The 20399-nt window shown below is 38.2% G+C and overlaps 1 protein-coding gene across 2 annotated transcripts; it reads right to left on the bottom strand.

Moving 5' to 3' along the window:
- Positions 1-565: 565 nt before the first annotated feature.
- HDAC10 (histone deacetylase 10) lies at positions 566-19808 on the bottom strand. Of its 2 annotated transcripts, none has more exons than XM_082752021.1 (22): positions 19779-19808; positions 19107-19330; positions 18814-18880; positions 17810-17944; positions 16034-16130; positions 15262-15359; positions 15081-15185; positions 14808-14876; positions 14039-14165; positions 13495-13560; positions 13044-13103; positions 12579-12668; positions 11282-11388; positions 10088-10155; positions 9313-9583; positions 8605-8695; positions 6975-7060; positions 6438-6491; positions 4181-4265; positions 3634-3819; positions 2836-2995; positions 566-2149 (listed from the first exon to the last, which is right to left on the bottom strand). In XM_082752021.1, the coding sequence occupies exons 3-22, from the start codon at positions 18876-18878 to the stop codon at positions 2124-2126; spliced, it is 2046 nt and encodes a 681-aa protein (XP_082608147.1). In that variant the 5' UTR covers positions 18879-18880; positions 19107-19330; positions 19779-19808; the 3' UTR covers positions 566-2123. The 2 variants fall into 2 exon arrangements, with proteins under 2 accessions (XP_082608147.1, XP_082608148.1); XM_082752022.1 differs by lacking the exon at positions 19779-19808 and adding an exon at positions 19430-19518.
- Positions 19809-20399: the final 591 nt, after the last annotated feature.

Below are 20399 nucleotides of genomic sequence, written 5' to 3'. Positions count from 1 at the left end.
CGGGACGGGGCGGCGCTGAGGCGGCCATGAGGCGGGGTCGGCCATGAGGCGGGAACCCTGAGCGAGGGGGCGGCCGTGAGGCGGCCCCGCCGCCGCCCAGCACGGGGCTGTTCTGAGGGCTCTGCGCCGCTTTCCCTTCTCCTGCCGGACCCCCCGGGCGGTTGCACCCCCAGGAGGAATCATAGAATCATTTAGGTTGGAAAAGTCCTCCAAGATCACCTGGTCCAACCATCCCCCTGCCACCAGTGTCACCCACTAAACCACGTCCCCAAGCACCACATCTAACCTCTCCTTGAACACCCCCAGGGACAGTGACCCCACCACCTTCCCACCCGTCCCAGTTCCTGACTGCTCTTTCTGAGAGGAAATGTCTCCTCATTTCCAACCTGAACCTCCCCTGGCGCAACTTGAGGCCATTCCCTCTGGTCTTGTCACTAATTCACCATGAGACAATGGGGGTTAGCTGGGGTCTGGGCCCCGGCCGCAGAACGCAGTGACTCTAAGCGCAGCTTTCTAGCAATAGTGGCAGTCCAGGTCTATAAAAATACACAGGTTTGCCCTTTAATTCATGTTTTATTAAATTTGATCAACATCTTAAAAATACACATGTAACAAAATACAACACTCATGACTGACAATAGAAATTCAAGACTTAACGAAAGCAGTTGAGAAAAATGCTTTTTCCTGAGAAATGCTGAGTTACCCCAGCTTTTCTTCTCCAGGGGAGTGGAAGGAAGAATACACTTACAATGCTTTTGTTTTTTAAAAGTTTTTGAAGCCCAAGATAGCCAGATGCCCACCTAACCCATTTTGACATATCATAACCTAATTCAGATTTCAGTTCAGAGTGACTTCAAACTCCAGAAAGAACTTCAGTTTATTTTAAAGAAATTCTGAACTGAAACTGAACATCTTGTGTCCTTCAGCTTCCTCTCGTGAAAACGTTTGACATGCATTTTAGTCTCTTCCGAAATAATTTCCGTTTCAAAAATTTTCAAGGATTAAATGTCATTTCCCCTTCAGCATAACTGAAAAACCAGTGTGAACTACAAGGGCATCACTTGGAATGGTTCTAAAAACAGGACTGTGAAGACTGACCTAATTATTCAAATTATATTCAAAAGTTTACATTATTGAAGTTACAATCACAGAAAAATGCTCCTGAAAATGAGTACAAAAATGTACCTGAAATGCTGGAAAACAAGACACATTATGGCTAAATAAACTTCCTGAGGCAATAATTTTGAGTATTCACATGATGTTACCCCTATGCCACTACCAAAATGGGGGATGGGGTATTGCTTTTTATTTGCTATATATAGAAAATATGCATTTGAAATGAGGGTAAAATGAAGTCCCCTATCCACAGAATATTTACAGTATGTATACAAGTTGTAAACTTTATTTTAATCTTTACACTGCTTTATTCAATTATGTATTTGTAATTTTATATGTGCAAAATATTTTTTTCCACATGCCCTATATAGTTCAGGAAATTAAATTTAGTCTCAACCACAAAGTATGATCTAGGAAACTCTAGCTGTTCAGCTGCTTTTCTTAACTTCCTGCAATTGACTGACCAGAGAAATTAAAGAACAGACTTTAAATTAAAGAACAGATTTGGTGAATCCTTTAAAAGTCATAGGAAAAATTCATGAATCTAAAGGACTCATTGTTAAATTTAAAATTCCATTCCAATGAAACAATGGTAGTAGCAGCAGTGCAAGCATTTTGATGTTATGTTGAGTAATTTTGGAATGTTTGGCTTGTACGATTGCTCATTTCAGATTCCTGTCTTCTGGACTACTTTAGCATTCATGCAGTCAAGCTACTGCATGTGCAATCAGACTTTGCATTCACAAATGACACAGGTCCCAATTTGTAGTAATGTAGCATGGGAGTAGGTAGGCTTCAAGTGTCAGTCTTGCATAATTGGTGCCGGTATAGAATTTACGAGCGCAATGCTCTAGTTGAAATTGTGAATTTTAAGGATTTTAAAAACAGTAGGCAATTGTGAATAGTTCTTACTCTGTTTAGAGATCAACCGTCTTTTTTTCCTGATGATTTAAAAGGCAAAATTAAACGCATTTTCTTCTGTTGGGTAATACAGTTCTAAATTGAAGTCAATTACTTGAAATCCCATCCTTCACTGGAAAGAACAGAAATAAGATTAACAGTTATTAATCGAGCTCATACCACAATTCCCAAGTCGATAAGAACACTTTTATTAGAACCAGACCACTGCTCCTGGCCATTTCTTCTGAAAGCAAGCAGAGCTCTTTCTTTCAGAGATGCCCACCTTTACTATTGTTTAAATTTATGAATTTTCTTCTTTAAAAAAAGGACTATTCAACAGAATTTTTTTTGCCTAATACCTGCCTAATTTGATTCCTTTACAATTGGCATACCTGCTTTTCAACTGCTTGTGAACGTCCTTTAAGCACAACTAATCACTGACTTAATCAAAATTATTTCCAGTTATTTCAAAATGTTACCTGATTCTACATTGTATTCAGAAAACACATTAGCAATCAGAGCCAGTGTATATCTTATTAACCATTCTTTAAACATGTATTTTGATAGCTTTATGTCAGGATAAATAATATAAAATTTTGGAGTAACAACATTCAGAGTTCCCAAGGGAGTTCCTATGCTATGGAATTCAGTGCTTTCTGTCTCAATGGGCAGAATCAAAGGCACTCCTAGTTTCACACTGCTCACATCCGATCAATGTGCTCCCACTGACTTCAGTGTCCCACTGACTTAAGAGAAACCAGTTGTACTTTGTCATCTCTTTAAAAACATATATATTAATAAGAACTAAAGATGACTTACCCGAGCACTGAAGCATTTTCCAGTCCTGCTGAAGCTGGTCTTTTAATATTTTAATTTTATGTACTTTTTCTTGGGTGGGAGGTACGTAAGCTCCAGAGTGAGACACAGAAGCACCTGCTAGTGCTTTGGCTACATTTTGAATTAGATTTAAGTCTGTGTCCTGTTTAAGAAGAAAATGGAAAATACCCTTTCAATACAAACTTTCTTCATTCTAGTAATACCTGACAGAGTTTCAAACCAGCTTTTGTAAGTTGGATAGTTACTGGGGAACAGCTTAAAATAAGATCGTGTAGTGAATTATTCACTGTTTCCCAATAAAGAACTAGAAGGCACAAAAGCAACCAGAAATTACTGTTTCACAGGACACACAGAGAAACTGTGTTACAGTCACAAGATGCTGCATAGACGGAGAGTGTAAGCTGACTTCAAGAGATGAAACAAGTTCACAGAAGACATGCTCACTGGCACTTAACACGGAAAGGGAAGCTAATCTCCAAACTGAGGCAAACTGTCACAACAATATCTATTGTGTACAGACATAACCACGAGTTCAGGCCTTGCATTTGTGCCTCAGCTTCTCAATCACGCAGGCACTCTACACCTTGGTGTGTGTCTGTGTCTGCCTTTCTTCTCCGGCCAGAGATAAACTTGGGCTGTTTCTGTAATGAACTCAGAGGTACCAACCAGCCAGTATTTTCAACAGAGCAGCTCGAGGCAGTACACAGCAGCCATGCTGCTGCTTGATTTGGGTTCTGCACTGCGCACTTTGAAGTACCATGGCTAAGCACCACTTCTTACCTCAATCACCGCAAGAATTCGAGATTCTGCTAGTCCTTGTAGTAAACCAAAAAGAAGAGAAATTCCACTTATTCCGATGCTCCTGTTTGGTCCAACAGCTATTACTATCAAATCGGGTTGATAACTATATGCTACAGGAAGAATGAATCCAAGTACAGCAGAAAAGAAGTCACTCCTGTCAGCATCCTTTAACAGCAATGAGAAACAGTTTAGCACAAATGTAAAGCCCCAGATTCCCAGAGAGGATAAAAAAAAACATAACATGCACCTCAAAAAGCTTTTTTTCCTTTTTTTTTTTTTGCATAGTAACTCTCCCTTCTTGAAGATAAAATACAGTAGCCACCGAACATTTCCTCAAACCTATGCATTCTAATACACCCTAAAGATCTGTTAAGGAGTAGCACCATGGAAAGATCAAAAAAGGAAATATGTTCAAAGGTGCAAATTAGAGAGAGAAGTAATTCTCAGTGCCATTTTATGAATTTGTAAATATATTCTGTTATAAAAAAGTTTTTATCTTATGTTGTTTCCAGAAAGTAAATCTTACCTCTTTCCAGTTCAGAGAAATAAAGTGTTTAGAGCTGGTCTTTCCAGATTGTTCTTTCTCGCAAATATTTATCACAAGTACTTTTCTGTAATCAAAAGCCACATCTCAGTACTTCACCAACAACTTCCAGTGAGATAAAAATATCTCCCTTCTTCCATATGACTTAAGTACTAAGTCATATCTCAAGAGCAAATTAATTATATTATTTGCATTATTATGTGCCATCATGTAAGTATCAATTAAAATTGAAATCATACCTTTTTTAAAAGTATTTTTAATATCTTGAAAAGTATTAAAGACTACAAGCAATCGCTTTTAAAAACAAGGGGAATTGGCAAAAAAAAGATATGGATAAATAAAGATGACTGTCAATAATTAAGAACTCAGCACAAGCACACCATACTCTGAAATTACACTGAACATATTTTAATGTATATGAAGAACCAAGTTATTTTGCTTTTTCGTTCTCAGACCCTACCCTTATGCTAAGCATCAGCACCATAACTGTGTGCTAGGTTTTTGTTGCAAAACTCATGGTTTTGGCTTTCCATCTGATCTCTTTATTTGAGACCAACTGAACTTTTCCTTTTTGTGCTTTTTCTTTGGGGTGGAAGTGTTGCTTGTTATGTTTGTTTCATCTGAAGCAGCAAATGAAAAGTCTATGAGAGAGACAGGCATAGGATTTTTAAAGAAGCAGATGACACAACATCAGAAAGAGGGAAGTTTAAGGACTGCGGCTTTGCAGCTCACTATCTGTCATGTCCTAATGCTATGCTGGGTCATAATTTAAACTGCTATATGTTAAATGCCTGTTACCATTGCCTCTCATAATCTCCACATTTTCAGAAACTGTAGTGCTGAAACACTAAGACAAAACAAACAACAAACACATAGTTTGCAACATATGCAAACTGTTTATTAGTAAGTTTTGAGTATAAAATGTACTAAGCTGATTCTGTAATGTCATACACCCACTTAGTGATGTGTAGATGGCTATACAAGATTTGAGGCATGGAAGAAATGGGTCTGGTTTTATTAGGGCTTCTTTAAATTAGTAAAAAAGTGTATCTAGATAATTCTGTTAGGACTACTTTATTTTTGCTCTTGAAAAGGAACAGAAGCAGTCCATGATATTGTTGGAATTTTATTAGATTTATTGTATTTGTGAAAGTTGCTTATTTGCTGCGTGATTTTATTCCTTCCTTATTTTACTTCTCTCTACAACTACTAGTCACTTCCTTGTTCTCTTTTCCTAAAGAAGGCAATTTTTAAAAGATAACAAATGAAAAAAAAAAAAACACAAAAAACATGAATTACAGCATGATTTATATGGGTATTCCCAGACAGGAAAACAGACTGATTCAATTTGACGGTACACATTTACAGGAATATCTCCAACAGGGACATAATCCACATGTGAAATCAATGTTGCTTAGCTGAAAACTGTCAACAGTGAATTTCACATTCTCCTTTTTGCTGAATGGATAGAGCTGTATGTTTAACGAAGAGGTTCCTGCACAGAGCTTGACTCCTAATTTAATTAATACAGACTAAGAAAATGCTCATAGAGCATTCATCCTGGGAGGTGGTGGAGTCACCGTCCCTGGGGGTGTTTAAGGAAATGTTGGACATGGTATTTAGGGACACGGTTTAGTGGCTAATACTGGTGGTAGTGGAAAGTTGGACCTGATGATCTTGCTGATCTTTTCCAACCTTAATGATTCTCTGATTCTATGTGCCTCTTGCAATTACTGCAGGGCTAAAACAGATCCTGATCAATCCTCATGTGTGGTTCACAAGCAGGTAAATTCAGACCAAAGTCTGTATATCTGTAATAGCATATTCCATATTGGTGATTTTAATTTGATCATACATGCTTTCATGCTATCAGTGATTTTAATATCATTTATATTTCTCTCATATCTCAACTTACCATTTTAAAATTCCCTTTTAAATACTTGCCTTCTTTATTACTTTGTACTTTCAATATTACATTTTCAGTAAAAATCCAAATTGTGATTAATATAGAAGGATTATACTTTAAACCTGCTATTAAAATTCACACGGTGTCATTTAGAGATAGAAATTTGCCCTAGAAATATATTTTGAGATGCTTTGTATTTTGTTTCAGGTTAAACTTGAATAAAAATCAGCTCACGACTGATTCCTTAGTGCACATTTCATCAAACGTATGGACGCTTACGAACATTTACAGAACTTAAGGGATTTGACTCCTTAAAATAAAGAGAAACCTCACCCATCTTCTGTGTTTGGTATGATCTGCATGTCTCCAACAAATACGCAAAGCACTCTGTAGAACACAAAGAAAAATCATGTATACGTGTATTTACATCTGCAAGTAATTTTTTTTCCCCAATTAGTGCAATTTATTTAAAGAATTTACATGTAGATTACACATAAAACAGAATGTACATTGTTTCTGAATTTGGTTCATTAGAAGTAAAAAGAAAACAAATTTAGAGCTCAAGGGAACTCTCCCACCAGTCTTGTGGGTAGGAAAAAAAAAATGCCCTCAGGGCAGAGAGTTGAAATCTGGCAAAGAAAACAAGACAGAAACAACAGTCATCCTTAAAAATGTTTTGCCTTTGGTAACATGAGGTTTTTGCTGGCATATAGAGCACTGTCTGTACAGCCGATTGAAAATGCTAAGCACATGGAGAAGTTATTTGTTCCAAAATTAAGCTTTTCAAAGGCAACTTTCTGTATTTTATACACTTTTATCTTACTTTAACACTTTGCCTAAGGGTACCAAATGCAAAATATTCAAATTCACCTTTGAAATCCAAAATGAACAGAGTATCTTAGTGCTACACCAACAGAAGCAGAAGCTGTGGGTGAATCCACAATTCCATTGCATACCTGCAAAATACATTTGTTATTCAGAAATAATTAATGCTGCAGAAGATCACGCTATTCCTTATTTGTCCCAACTGTAATTTTACTCGGTTATATGTATCACTCAAACAAAGCTGCACGAAAGGGATCCTGAGGTTAAGAGGTTAGTAATTCATTTTCAACAAACAGGCCACATTTGATCATTATGCCAAGAGCTGTTGTATTATTTCAGAAGTGTGGTGCTATGCTGAAAAGCTACTGCAGAAAAAAGCTTTTGCAGGGGAAGGTCATCTTTACTGCTTCTCTCAATAGTCTGTGGATTGGACACACTCACTTTGCACCTGAAAAACAGACAAGGAAAAGGAGGCTGTCCCTGAACTCTGACTCCTCCTTTAACCTACGCAAGTTATTCCTTTCTGGAAACACAATGACAATATTATGCCATCAACCTTGAAGTGTTCATTTTTGTTCTGTAGTGCTTCGAACTCTCCATGGAAGGTAAGCAAAAAGATAATGCATGCTCTCCCTCTTTGTATCTGTCAACACAACGAGCTCAGCTTAGCATCTGCAACTCATGACAAGTTCTATTTCCTTTTACCGGTAATTTTTCACATCTATTTATAGACTCTCCTAGAGGCATGTGCAGCTTATGACGTTAGAAATTTGTCCCTGAGATTTACAGTCATGACTAACAACAGCAGGAAGAAGGCCTATAAGAAAGAGGCCATTCTGACAGGTAAGTCTTCCTCACTGGCTTAATACTTTAAAGAGGGCTTGTCATTCAGAGAAAGACTGATTTATTATGACATAATAAAAATCTTGTATTTTATTTTAACTTCATTTTTTTCCTCTTTGCTTCTCAAAACATTTAAATATAAATACAAACTTGCAACCTCTAAGCCTGCCTTATCTTCATTCCTGACCCTGCATGAATCAGAGTACTGAATTAGAATTACTCTGTTTAGAGTCATAGCACACACTGGTGTTGTAAACCATGCCATCAAAGTGATCAGGGGGAAGCGGCAGGAAAACAAATGACAGAGTAAATTACTGTGTATAAGTGTTAAAGTAATGGTAGGGGTGTACAGCCTTGTGTACACCTTAAAATCCAGGGTGATGCAGAAGTAAACTTTCCTCTAAAGACTGAAGGCAAAACTTTGTGCATTCAGACAGGAAAAAAATGAGATCTCTTGTTCTGATTTCTTGCTGCTGCTCACGGGTGAGCAGCCTTCTGCCTCCAGCAACTGGAAGAGCGAACTCTTCCAGGGCCCACCTGTACATGTCTGAAAGCGATGAGAAAGTTCTTACTGCCTCATAAGCTGTGACTGCAGCAAAGCTGGACAATATCTTGGCCCAAGGATAATTAGAACAATGTTTTGGGGTTAACAGCTATTCCTAAATGCTTTCTCATGTTGCCTACTCACTCTTGTTATCTAGCACGGTCAGGATGAGGTTAGTGGGGTTGTGAATTACATAGTAACTAATATCCAGATGAGAGCATAGACGCTGGAGTCAGAGGAATACACCCCCTCCTCCAATCCTCATGGATTAAAGCACGTAATTCTTACCTCCTTCTTTAGTATTTTATCTAGGATGGCCAACATACTGCATAGAGAGTGCAAGGTTTTGTCCTCTTTCACAAGGTCTGCATAAAAGTCACTGTAAAATAAATTATATGGAGAAAAAGTAGCTTAGGGGCAATAATGCTTTTGAAGAGGACACTGTCTAACAGTACTTTGCAGTAACTGCTGACAGGGTACACTTTGTACAGATGCTGCACATTCACTCTCAAAAACTTAGCCCTGGCAGGAAGATGACAACACTCTTGCCTGACAATCTCAAACTCCCTAAACCTGTTCCCATTCTGCACTGGAAAGAAGACAAAAAATGCGTGATGATACTCAGGAAATAAAATTCTGTCAGAATTAGACTTACTAAGTTAAAAAGTTGAGCATCTCAAATCAGACCAGTCTGATGGATGTGATTTTTTTTTCCAGCTAAAAGTGAACTTTAAGGCATCTTCCTAACAAAACCTCTTCCTAAGTAAACACATTTGCACTGTTCTCTCTTGAAATAATTTTCTCTCAACTCTTCTGATTAGTTTTATAAAGGACTTTAAGGATATGATTGATAGCGAACACCAGTTTCTTCATTTTTCAAAGTAATTCTGGTTATGACTGAAGAGACTGAGGCCAGAAAGATCATGGCAGAGACAAAACTAGTCGACAGTCTGTACTCATCCTTACACTCATGGGAATTAAATAAATAGGACCAACCTGGCAAGAGCTTCTACTTCATTTTTGTCCATTTCCTTCACCACACAAACAGGTGCTGGGAGCAAGTATGCTGAAGCTTTTGACTGAGTTGTTGCTGTTCTGATGGGAGGCACTGGAAATAGAATATTTCTCATGTGCAATTCCAGAAATCTTTCTACTTTGGCAGCTTCGTTGTCGTTAGTTATCTTATCCTCATGGTCTGTAGAGGGATTTGTGTTAGTCTTCTTTGGTAAGTGTGATTTGGTGCTCAAATTATGCAAAAATGATGTGTCTAGAGGGAAAAAAAAAAAAAAAAAAAGAAAAAAGAAGGGTTTCACGTGTATTTCTTTTGGAGCAGGGTGTTAATATTTACTTACATTTATTTACAAAATAAAGTACACCTATACTCAAAGTGTGCATACTTACTTCCATGCACTAACTACAATGTTTCCTGCCACAGATGTTATTTTTCAACAATGCTACATTTCTTTTTAATCTAAGGACAGGTCACAAACAATAATAATAAATCTTACCTCCATTTTCTTCTCCAGACAGAAAACAGCATACTCAAACAAAGATATTAAAGCACTACTTTTTGGAGTGATGTTTGACAGCTTCATCAGTTAACAAAATTACTATTTTTTTTTCAGACCAGTTGAGGGCTCGGCCCTGTATGAAGCCTCACAGTGCTTCACCAATCATTAGACAAATCACTGGTAGTTCAATTCATTTAAACCAGAGAAAATAATCATTTTGGATTTCTGTATGATTTAATTTACCAATCACATTTAATTACCTTCATACATCAACCATTTCCAGTAGGGTTTGTGTGCTGCTCTCACATTCTGAATAGATTCAATAGCACTAAAAGAGAAACAGGTTTTACAGTATCAGCAGCAATGAAAGTACAGGAAACACAACTTAGCTCAATGGAAAACAAAACACAGAACTGAAAATGAACAAGATCTGGTCTATTCCAAAAACATGGAACAGAAAATTAAAGAGAATGAGAGTTGATAGCCAGATTTTCTGTAAAGATTAGATTCAAGAGTCATATAAAGAAAGTGAAGAACATGTGCAGTTATGTGCCTTTTAAGTAAACGCATTTACACATATTGAGTGAAATCCTGACTGCTGCTGGATGAAGCACAGCTGTCCCTGACTTCAGCAGAAGCAGGATTTTGTGTCTTTCTCTGCTCTGTCGGAGATTTTATCATCTCATCAGAGATTACAGAATGTACAGATGTAGTTAAATTCACCCAAAAGCTAAACTACCTGTTCAGAGAGACTGAAAGGGAGGCAGAAAACAAGTAAATCACATTCCTTGCTGTTCTTGAACTCTTTTTTACTACCACTGTTGGCACTACAGGCAAAGGGCCCTTTTAAGCTACCTGTCATACAAACATAATTCACGTCACGGGAAATCCAGGACATATTACAGATAATCTCCACGTATACGGAAAGTGTTCAGGTGCTGGACTGATATAATGGGTGAATAAGTGATCAACTCTTTATTACCTAGGATGATAGCAACCTGATATATTATAATTGGTAGAGAAATAAAAAAAGAGGTGCTCCAAGTACTATGGGATGCACTGGGAGCATCAAGTGGTCCTGGAGTCTGAAGAACTAATCTCTGAAATTACATACTTTCCAAAATACTGGATGTTACTAACTGGCATTGCCTTGATTACAGCAGGACTGTCTCAGCACTGAGAAAGATCTCTGCAGGGTAACAAGGCCCAAGGATAAATAGCATAAAATCATGTATGTCATTAAGAACTTCTTGAAACTCAAAATCATTTCAGAAACAGAAGTATGCAAAACTGCAGCTTGGATGACTTTCTCAGAAAGCAAGTTATTCAAAGCAGAAAATTATGTATTATAAAGCATCATATAAAACCTTGTGTCAGCAAAGTGTTCAGAGCATGCATATTTTCAGTCTCGTTGATAAACACACGGGCTAGTCTAAAATTATTCACATGCTTACCTTAGGCAAGGGGCCATCTCTCCAGTTACTTGAGGTATAGGATCTCTAAGCAAAGTTTTTACGGTCATGCAGACTGATTCAGACAAGGACTTCAGGTGGTATCCACCCTAGAAAAGAAGTATTTTGTGCCACATAAGGAACAAGTAGTTGTGAAATCTGAAAATCATCACAGGAAATAAATAAACTTTTGAAATATATCTGAATTCACATAAATGAAGATTATATGCAAAGACATTTAAAGTCGTTTGCATATTGAAAATTACAAAGAGGCTACTTGCTGGACCACGGGCATCCCATGACTCAACTCACTTTATCATGGTTCAATTCATTTTGGAAAACAGATGCCCTGAAAACGCTAAAAAAAATATTTTCTTGCACTCATCTCCACAGCGTGCCACTTCCTACAATTCTTATGGAAGACTTCTTAGAAGATAAATATTATTGCTGTCCTCTAAAATGTCTGCACAAGGGAAATCTCCCACAGCCTGACACTTCTAAGATACGCCTGTCCTGATGATTTGGCAGAAGGTGGAGAAGAACTGAAGATAGATTTAAGACTGCTGAATTGAAGACGATAGACTGCTTCCTGCATACCACTTGCAGAGCCGTCACATCATCTGTATCATGAGGGGGTGCTTATCTGCACTTCAGCTAGCAGACAGAAGTACCTATAATAACCTGCTGAAGAAAAGGATGACAGAAGACAAGTCAAGCAAAGCAGAGGTCAAGTTAATCAATTCCTAAACAATTCAGTCTTGGAGACCTTGCTGGCAGTAATGAATGCACAAAGTTATTTACCTGAAAAGTTAACACTTTTCTAACATGCAAAAAGGGAGTAGAAATGTAGATCTCAAAATGAGGAAACTGTTTTTTAACAAAAGAGCTCTTCAAAAAGATCTCCCGCTTTTTTGATTAAAAACATCTAAGCAAGTTTAGCAAGAGCTCTGTTAACAAGTAAGAGAATATTTATGTTAAAGTTTTTTTAAACTCCTTCTGGAATAAGACAAAATTGCAGAAAAATTGGTAATGCAGTTTATTCACTAAATACATTTTAATACATTGGGGATTGTCCAGAGCAGCAGATTACAGTCACTGCATACAAGAACTGAACACATCTGTTAAGGATGTGGTTTTGGAACAAATGACCATATGCTCCATTTCAGTGTTTTAAGTTTTAAAAAAATCAACTCTTAGGCATCAGAAGAAATGCGTTGTCAAATCTTTGCCATTTTTGTACTCCTGATTCTCAAAGAGATATAAAAAGAAGCAATGACTTTGTTAAGTTTCAAGTCTTTACCTCTAGGATGACACACAGCTTTCCGTTAGCTAACTGCATCAGGAGATGGGTAAGGTGGGCAAAAACCTCAGGAGTGGCATTCATCTGACCCTAAATCAAAGAAAATATTTGTAAGAGATGAAACCCTGAATCAAAAACATTGGTGAAAAAAACAAAACAGACAATCTGAAATACATGAGACTGAGTCAGAATACTGGAACACTCACTTCTGATTGTATTTAACAAAATGCTGAACCAACTGCTTTAAAGAAAGGTGCAAAAAATGATGCAGCAATTATGCCTGAATAATTTGTCTTTGCATGTCTCATGGTATTTAATGAGTTGGGGTCAGCTTAAAGGCTCATACATGTATTTTTAGCTTGGTCGTAAGTGAATTTCACCTAGCAGTCACTGGACATTGAAGATGCAGGAATATTTTACAAACACCTTTATGACTGACAACACAAACCACAGCAAGTTACTTACTTCAGGGTCTCCAATTCCTGAATCATATCCAGAGGAAACAAGAACCAGTTCAGGATCAAACTGTAATAAAACAGAGATAGCTGTTAACACATTCTTTTGTATTTTGGATTGGATTTCAACCAAACCACATTCAGCTATTATTTCAGCCAGACCATAAATTATTTCTGTCAGACCATAAACACAAATACTCTACTTGAATTAAAAAGTAACATTACCCATTTAGACTGTTTTCATTCTTGATGGAAAAGTTGCAGAGCTTTGTACTGAATATTTCAACACTAACGCTTCGTAAACATTATTATGTTGATAGGACATCATTCATACCAGTAGAAATTACATGTTAACGGTGCTACTGGCAAGTACTGCAAGATACTTTCTAGAAGATATTCAATGGTACTTATGAAATAGCCTTTGGTTTTGCTATTCAAAAACCAGAGCAGTAAAAAAGTACCTCAAAAGCCATTGGAAGCAACACATGAAAAAATGCAGCAAGGTAATCTGAATTTCCCATCCCAACCTGCAAAATGTGAGAAATATAGGTCAGATCTTCCTGCTGGAGTAACAGATTTTTCTGAGGTTCTTCATGACTTTAGGGAAAGATAATATCAAAAGTTAAAGATGAGGCAACCATATGAGATAGAGTAAAACAAACTCCATGTACTTTAAGTATATAGACATCCAGCATTTTTAGTCTTAAGTATGAGCTTCAGTTCTGTGCTGAACAAAGATGGATCTTCTGAAACACTTTTTGATTTGATAGGCAAGATATTGAAGAAAAAAAATAATGTGCATGTCTGTCTCTCCCTCATTTAAAAATAAATAAATTAATAATCACATTCTGAGCCATGTTTCTCTGCAGACATTCCACTGACAGAAAGGAGGTACCCTGTGCTATGACATCTGCCAACCAAATGAAGCAGTGCACTTCTCAGAATGTGTTACCTAATGCATGAGAAATAAAGCTATTGCTTTATTGTGCTGTAAGCAACATTTACCTTATTCCAAGGCAAATTTATATTAAAGCCTTTTCCTCTTCCCAAACCTACAGCATCATAATCAGATTCTTTGAGTGATGGCCAGAATTCTTGATGTTCATAGCGATGCCAGGAAAAATACAAAACACTGAAAGATACAAGAAACAGATCTAACTTCACAAAAAGGTTCCACGACTGACCTTATGTCCTGAACTTAGCAGACTTGCTAAGTCAAAGCATGAAGACAGAATCAGCCCTTGCCCTTTTTTCTCTAAACAGTCCTGGACTGCAGAAGTTGGTACAGGAAGTCCTATATCAAAATTAACCTAGGACAATCGCTAGAATGTCTTGTATACACTCTCTTCAGATCAAAGGCAGGACATTTTCAGAAGTGCAGACTTGTTTCTAGAACCTAATTCTGTGTTTTTTTCAGAAAACAGTACAAAGCTCATCTGTTTTACCCAAATACTACCTGAATGCTTACACTGAGAGATTCCTGAATAGAAAGAATGGAGATACTACCTAAATACTCATATGGAGAGATAACACTACTGGCAAACCAAGATAGCCATATTGCTCATTTTGTGTTTGTTATTCTTTACAGTAAGATAAATTGAAATACTTCTGTTAGGTTTTTCCCTCTACTTGATAACAAGTAAAAAACAACAGTCACTAAAATAGCAAGAACAATATTTTATAAGATTCTAGTTTTAGAAAGACAAGGAATCTTACTCTACAGAAGCAAGCAATATTTAACTGGCTAACATAAAGAATGAAATATCCTTCAAACCTTGGATCCTCTTCAAATATATACTGAGTTCCTTGCCCGTGGTGCACATCCCAGTCAACAATGAGGATTCTACAAAGATCAGTAAAATAAAACATTCAGCAGAAGCAGAGCACTTCGATCTAAAGGAAATGGTGAATAAATACGCTTTTATAACCCAAAAGGTATGTGACACACAGAAAGGTCTAGACATTAATCTAAAAAGGTATCATGTCAAATGGTTATCTAAATGCCGTAACTGAGTATGAAAAGCTTCTTTAGGGTCAATGCACCTACCTCTGTAGACCATATTTCAATTTTGCATATTCTGCTGCAATAGCAACATTGTTGAATAAACAGAACCCGTTAGCTGCATTCCTCTGACTGTGGTGACCTGGAGGTCTAAAACAAAGTTTTATACCATTACTCACAACAAAAGCAATTTTGGTAAGAAGTGAAGACTTCTCATATTTTTTACCTTACTAATGCCATTCCATTGCACACTTTTCCTAACATCACAGAGTCCACTAGTTGCAAAGTTGCTCCTACTGCTAGCCTGGCACAGCGGTAGGTGTTCTGAAAAAGAGAATCTCATAGTTAGCATCAATATGGTTTAGACTAATCACAAATGACGTGCTTTGCACCCCAACAGGAAATAGACATTATTCTACCCTACAGAAGTTGTAAGCAGATAGTTAAAAGCAGAATTTTACAACACAAGTTCCAATGTGCTCTCTACTAGGTTTATCTGTGATCGTCATATCCTTTAAAAGGATGTTTTCTCCAGAGGAGGTAAGAAACATGAGATGTATATACTGAACTGACTAGTTCTACTGAATTAACATGGCATCTCTGAAAATAAGGAACAAAATCTTACAGAAGCAAACCAGAAAAGACTTCCCCCTCCATTACCCAGCACAGCATTTAAGAGTGACTGTTATTAAAATGCGATTTGCAGGCCACTAATGGCTTACAGTGATGTAGTTAAGTAACAAAGTGAAAAAACTTGAGTAGTGTGCTATACTGGTACGATACAATTACAGAAGAGATGACAGAACACTTAACCAGTTTAAATTACAGCATTACACTAAACTGGAAACAGATTACAGTAATGTCATAAATACATGCAAATATATTTAGATGGCAAAAAAACTTATTGTCAATGTTCCCGTACTTAGAAAACAGCCACACAGATGCCACAATACAAATACGTGCAACTCCCAATAGGGGAAGTAGTTTAATTTACACACCGGATGAAAGAAAAAAGCATCGTAATTCCCAGACACTCTTTTCAGTTCCTCTTCGTCCATTGTCTGTGTGCTTTTTGCAACTTCCAAGTGTTCTGAACTGCAGAGGAGAGAGAAAATAACACAACACTTAATTAAGCAAATCAACTTATGTTCTGTTTTCATTACATTTTGCATTTAAAGCTATATGTTAAAAGGGGCTTGTCTGTGAGACTTCACATGTCCAATACCCTGGAATGCCAGTTGCAGGATACAACGAAGAGAATCAGGAGCGCCATAAAAGCAAGAGTTCTTGGATGTCATAAGAATATGATAATTATTATTCTTCCTTTTCCAGTGGCAAAAGGGCTTAGTCTTGTTAGCGCAAAAAGGCTGCTTATTCACTATGCAGTGATCTGTTTTGCAAGGCATGCTACATAAAAATGCCACCCCAATAAGAACTAAATTAGGATTCTGGCATTCATCAGCATGTGAATTATGACTCTATTCCTCCTCCGTTCATGAAAAACAGATTATCTGAATGAATCCCTTATCAGGTGTGTACTAATTCCTTTTTTCACTAGTTCAAGAGTGCAGCAAGTACTAAGGCACTACCACCAACATTCCACCAAATCTCTGTCACTGCTCTCTTGCTGTTGTGTAGTGAGCTGGAAATGGAGGCTGACGGCATCGACTCTCCAATGTGTCCTAAGCCAGGATTACAACGACCATAGATGCTTTCCCCTAGGTGGAACACCAAAGCAAGCAGAATTTCACAACAAAGTGAGACAAACACTAGTGCTGCCTAATGGAAAGTAAGCTAAACAATGGCTATAAAATGAAGGTGTTAACAGGAATAAACCAGTATGAACCTGAGTGTCTGTGTAATTATTAGTTTAACTTTATCATCAGCCTCACACCTCACTGTGAATGCAAGCAAAACATTTTTGTAGGAGCTATATACCTGTCTCAACCTGAAAGCGCTTTAAAAAGGAAAGAGGTCTATTATCTTTGGCTTACCTATGGAAACCAAAACAAGACCTTTGTGAGTTTATTTGTCCCATGTAATCTAGAAGAAACAACTAAACTGGGTACAGTCATCAAGTCTCTTCAGTACCCAATCAGCAACATACATACTATGAAAATAAATCATATCGGTACACAGCACTAACTGCATTCTAACAAGTATATTACGAGGAAAAATAGTGCTCTGGAATCTGCTTCCCCTCCTTCCTTGGGAGCTGCTTTTAAGGGAAGGCTCTCACTCTTGGCTATGCTGTAGTTGTGTTGAGTAGTTCTATCTGTGACCAGCCCTGAACCCCACTGATCTGGACTTGGACCCTGATTTTCTTAACATCAGGCCTGCCATACCACCCTGAACTAATTAAGTAATCTAAACTCTTGGCTGAATCTGGTTACCATCACATCTTTGGGGAAAAGAGATGGTTATCATCTTTCTAAATAAATGTCACTTTTTTTTTTTTAAATGTTCTGTTCCAATTTTTATTAGCAGCTTACTTTTAATACTATATATAAAACAGCATTCATTGCTCAAGAATACAGAGTGAGAATGGGGATTTAGTAGAACAGCAGATTTGTACTTCAGCACCTAAACCATACATATACACATATTGTTTGTACAACTCTAAGTCTGACACATTGTCATTGAAATTACCGAAAGTCACTGAGTTTTACAGCAGACTTCCATTTTCAAATGAAGCAAAATATGATCTGGAGGTAGACATGGCAATTGTTATTTCATTGGATTAATCTGAATGGTGATGAAAATAAATTTCAGACCTGTGAACTAACAGGATCTCCTCTTCAGTTCCTTCTCTGGCAGGCACATGGACACATCTTTCCACAAGATGGTAAAACTGAAGCTGCTCATAGGAGGCTGACAGTCTTTCTGGCACTTCAATATCACAGATAGGACTAGAAATACGTGATAATCATATTACTATAGCACTATATCAGCACAGCTTACAAGTATTAATAACAATGCCTAACTTTTAACTTCCCATTGTGAGAAGATTCAGTATCTTCAGAGGGACGTGTAAGAGTAAAAAAAAAAAAGTTAAAAAAATAATTCTTTAAATATTTTTCAGCTTGGAATTGTGTTAAAAATAATAATATAAAATCTCATATAAAAAGAATCACAATAGCATTTTTTGCTTCTTCTCTCATCACTTAAAGTAGCACTGGCTACTATAGACACAGGAACAATGAAATGAAAATGTACTGTAGGTTACATTGAAGGTCAACTGAGGAGAAATGGGTTTGGGAGAGAAGATAACAGCAGACTTCTACTTCAAGCACAACACAAGTACTGGTCTCGCTCGTATAAATATAAGCAAGCAGCACATATAAATTTCTAACTGAATTTAATCGAAAGGTTTCAGATAAGTAAGTATATCTGTATTTTTTTTCCTTGAATTCAATGATATTCAGCTTTATAAGCAATTTAATTAGCTTAAAATACTTTTATTTTGGAGATACTTTATTTATGGGTTTACTCGGATGCTTGAAGCTAAAGACTTGTCTTATTAAGGCCTCCTGGACTGGATGGCTACAGCTTCTCACATCCAACTTCAGATTAATATTATGGCATCTGGATACAAAATAAGAATTAAAAAAAAAGTTTTTCTACAAAAGGATAGACTTTCTGTTTACTAGGAAAATGACAGGATATCTATCACTAGACTTTTCATAATACATTTACAAAGAATTCATTCACTTGATATTTCTCTTAGAAGGCCTAATAAGAATCTATTCATAAGAAGGACAGGACGTTATTGACTTACTCATCCCAAAGCAGTTTATGACTGGTCATTTCCTCATCATAAATCAATGCTGTTCCTGAAGCCATTGCTATAGATAGAACAAAACAAAAATCCCCAAATGCATATTTCAGGCTAGAAACAAACATACAATAAAACAAGCTTAATATCGTATTAGCTAGTGAGAATACATGTACACAGTGTATCTGCTTGTATGAGGATTTTGCATTTTGACTTTGTAAGTACAGAGTGAAATCAAAGAAAACCCTTTAGGAGGAACCCCGACAAGACTGGGGGGTGAGACAAGAGTGCAAAACCTGATGGCAGGGATCTGGATGCTGGCCTCGCACAGGCAGGATTCCCGATTATCCAAACACTCAGGGCCTCAGCAGAGGTGTTTCTGGTGCAGGTGAGGGGTTACACGAGCTCTCCAAGCCCCGCTTGCCCAGGCTATGGGCCTTTTGAAGGCTGCAGACGAGCTGAGGTCAGGTCTGTGCATGCCTTCTCCCATGCGTTACGTGGGGATAGTCACCTGCTGGGGCTGACATGAAACAAAACAGGCATTTGTGAAAACTTCAGGTATAAAGCCACGGAGTAACACGATTACATACACCGCAGATCCCACAGTACAGGGATTTACCGTGTTTAAAGCTTCTTTGAAAAACAAGCAAAAAAAAAAAAAATAACATTAGAGGGATTTATTTAAGAAAACAAAGAAAACCAGATGCAGAGAAAGAGGGCTCAGATCGCAGCAGCACCACACCGCAGCCCAGGAGCAGCCGGCGGCTCTGCCAGCCCAGCTCCGCGAGCCCGCTGGGCCCCTCGCCACCTCCCTCCCTCCCTCCCTCCCTCCCTCCTTCCCCGCCTCCCTCTTTCCCTCCCTCCGTGTGGGGAAGCCCGGCCACCCCACACGGCCTCCAGCAGCCCCCGGAGCCCCGCAGACAGCTCCCCGGCCCCCAGCAGGGCGGCCCCGGCCTCCCCGCACACACCGGCCGCAGCTCCCCGGGGACCGCGGCTCCCGCGGCTCGGGGCGGGCCGAGGGCAGCCCCCGCCTCGGAGGCGCCGGAAGATTTGCTAAGAAACGCCCCAGCCCTAAAAGGGGTTTGCTTTATGGTTTGCTGCCGCTTATGCCGCTGTACGCAGCGTTGGTGTAGAACAGGAGACCTTAAAACATGTGTAAAATGACAGATTTGCCCCGAGGCTGCTTTGCTTTGCCAGAGCTCGGTAAAGTAGGTCTGACAGTTTGAACAATACTTTCATGCTAAACATAGCTCAACTACACGTATTATTAAGTTTTTATTACATTAACAAGTAGGAGAACAAATAAACAAACAAAGCAGGGCTTCCTCTCAAGTAAAGGGGAATAAATATACAAGTAACCCTCGAGCTAACACTATTATTCCTCTGTTTTTACAGAGTAACAAAAGTCCACCCCTCAGTATTTCAGGCTAGAGTCGCAGGCTGGCTGAGGCTGGAAGGGACCTCTGAAGATCCGCGATGTTTCTCTGGCACCTTTTAAATGGGTCGCTCACCGCGGGGCCTGCACGTTGTGCTGACGTGAACCCTATCAGACGCCCCTCTGGAGCAGCTGGCGTGTGTAAGCAGTGACA

Source organism: Aythya marila (assembly GCF_965140915.1).
Source record: "Aythya marila genome assembly, chromosome: 1".
Lineage (NCBI taxonomy): Eukaryota > Metazoa > Chordata > Aves > Anseriformes > Anatidae > Aythya > Aythya marila.
The sequence above is the reverse complement of the archived record's forward strand: the minus strand, read 5'-3'. Positions and strand labels throughout refer to the sequence as shown.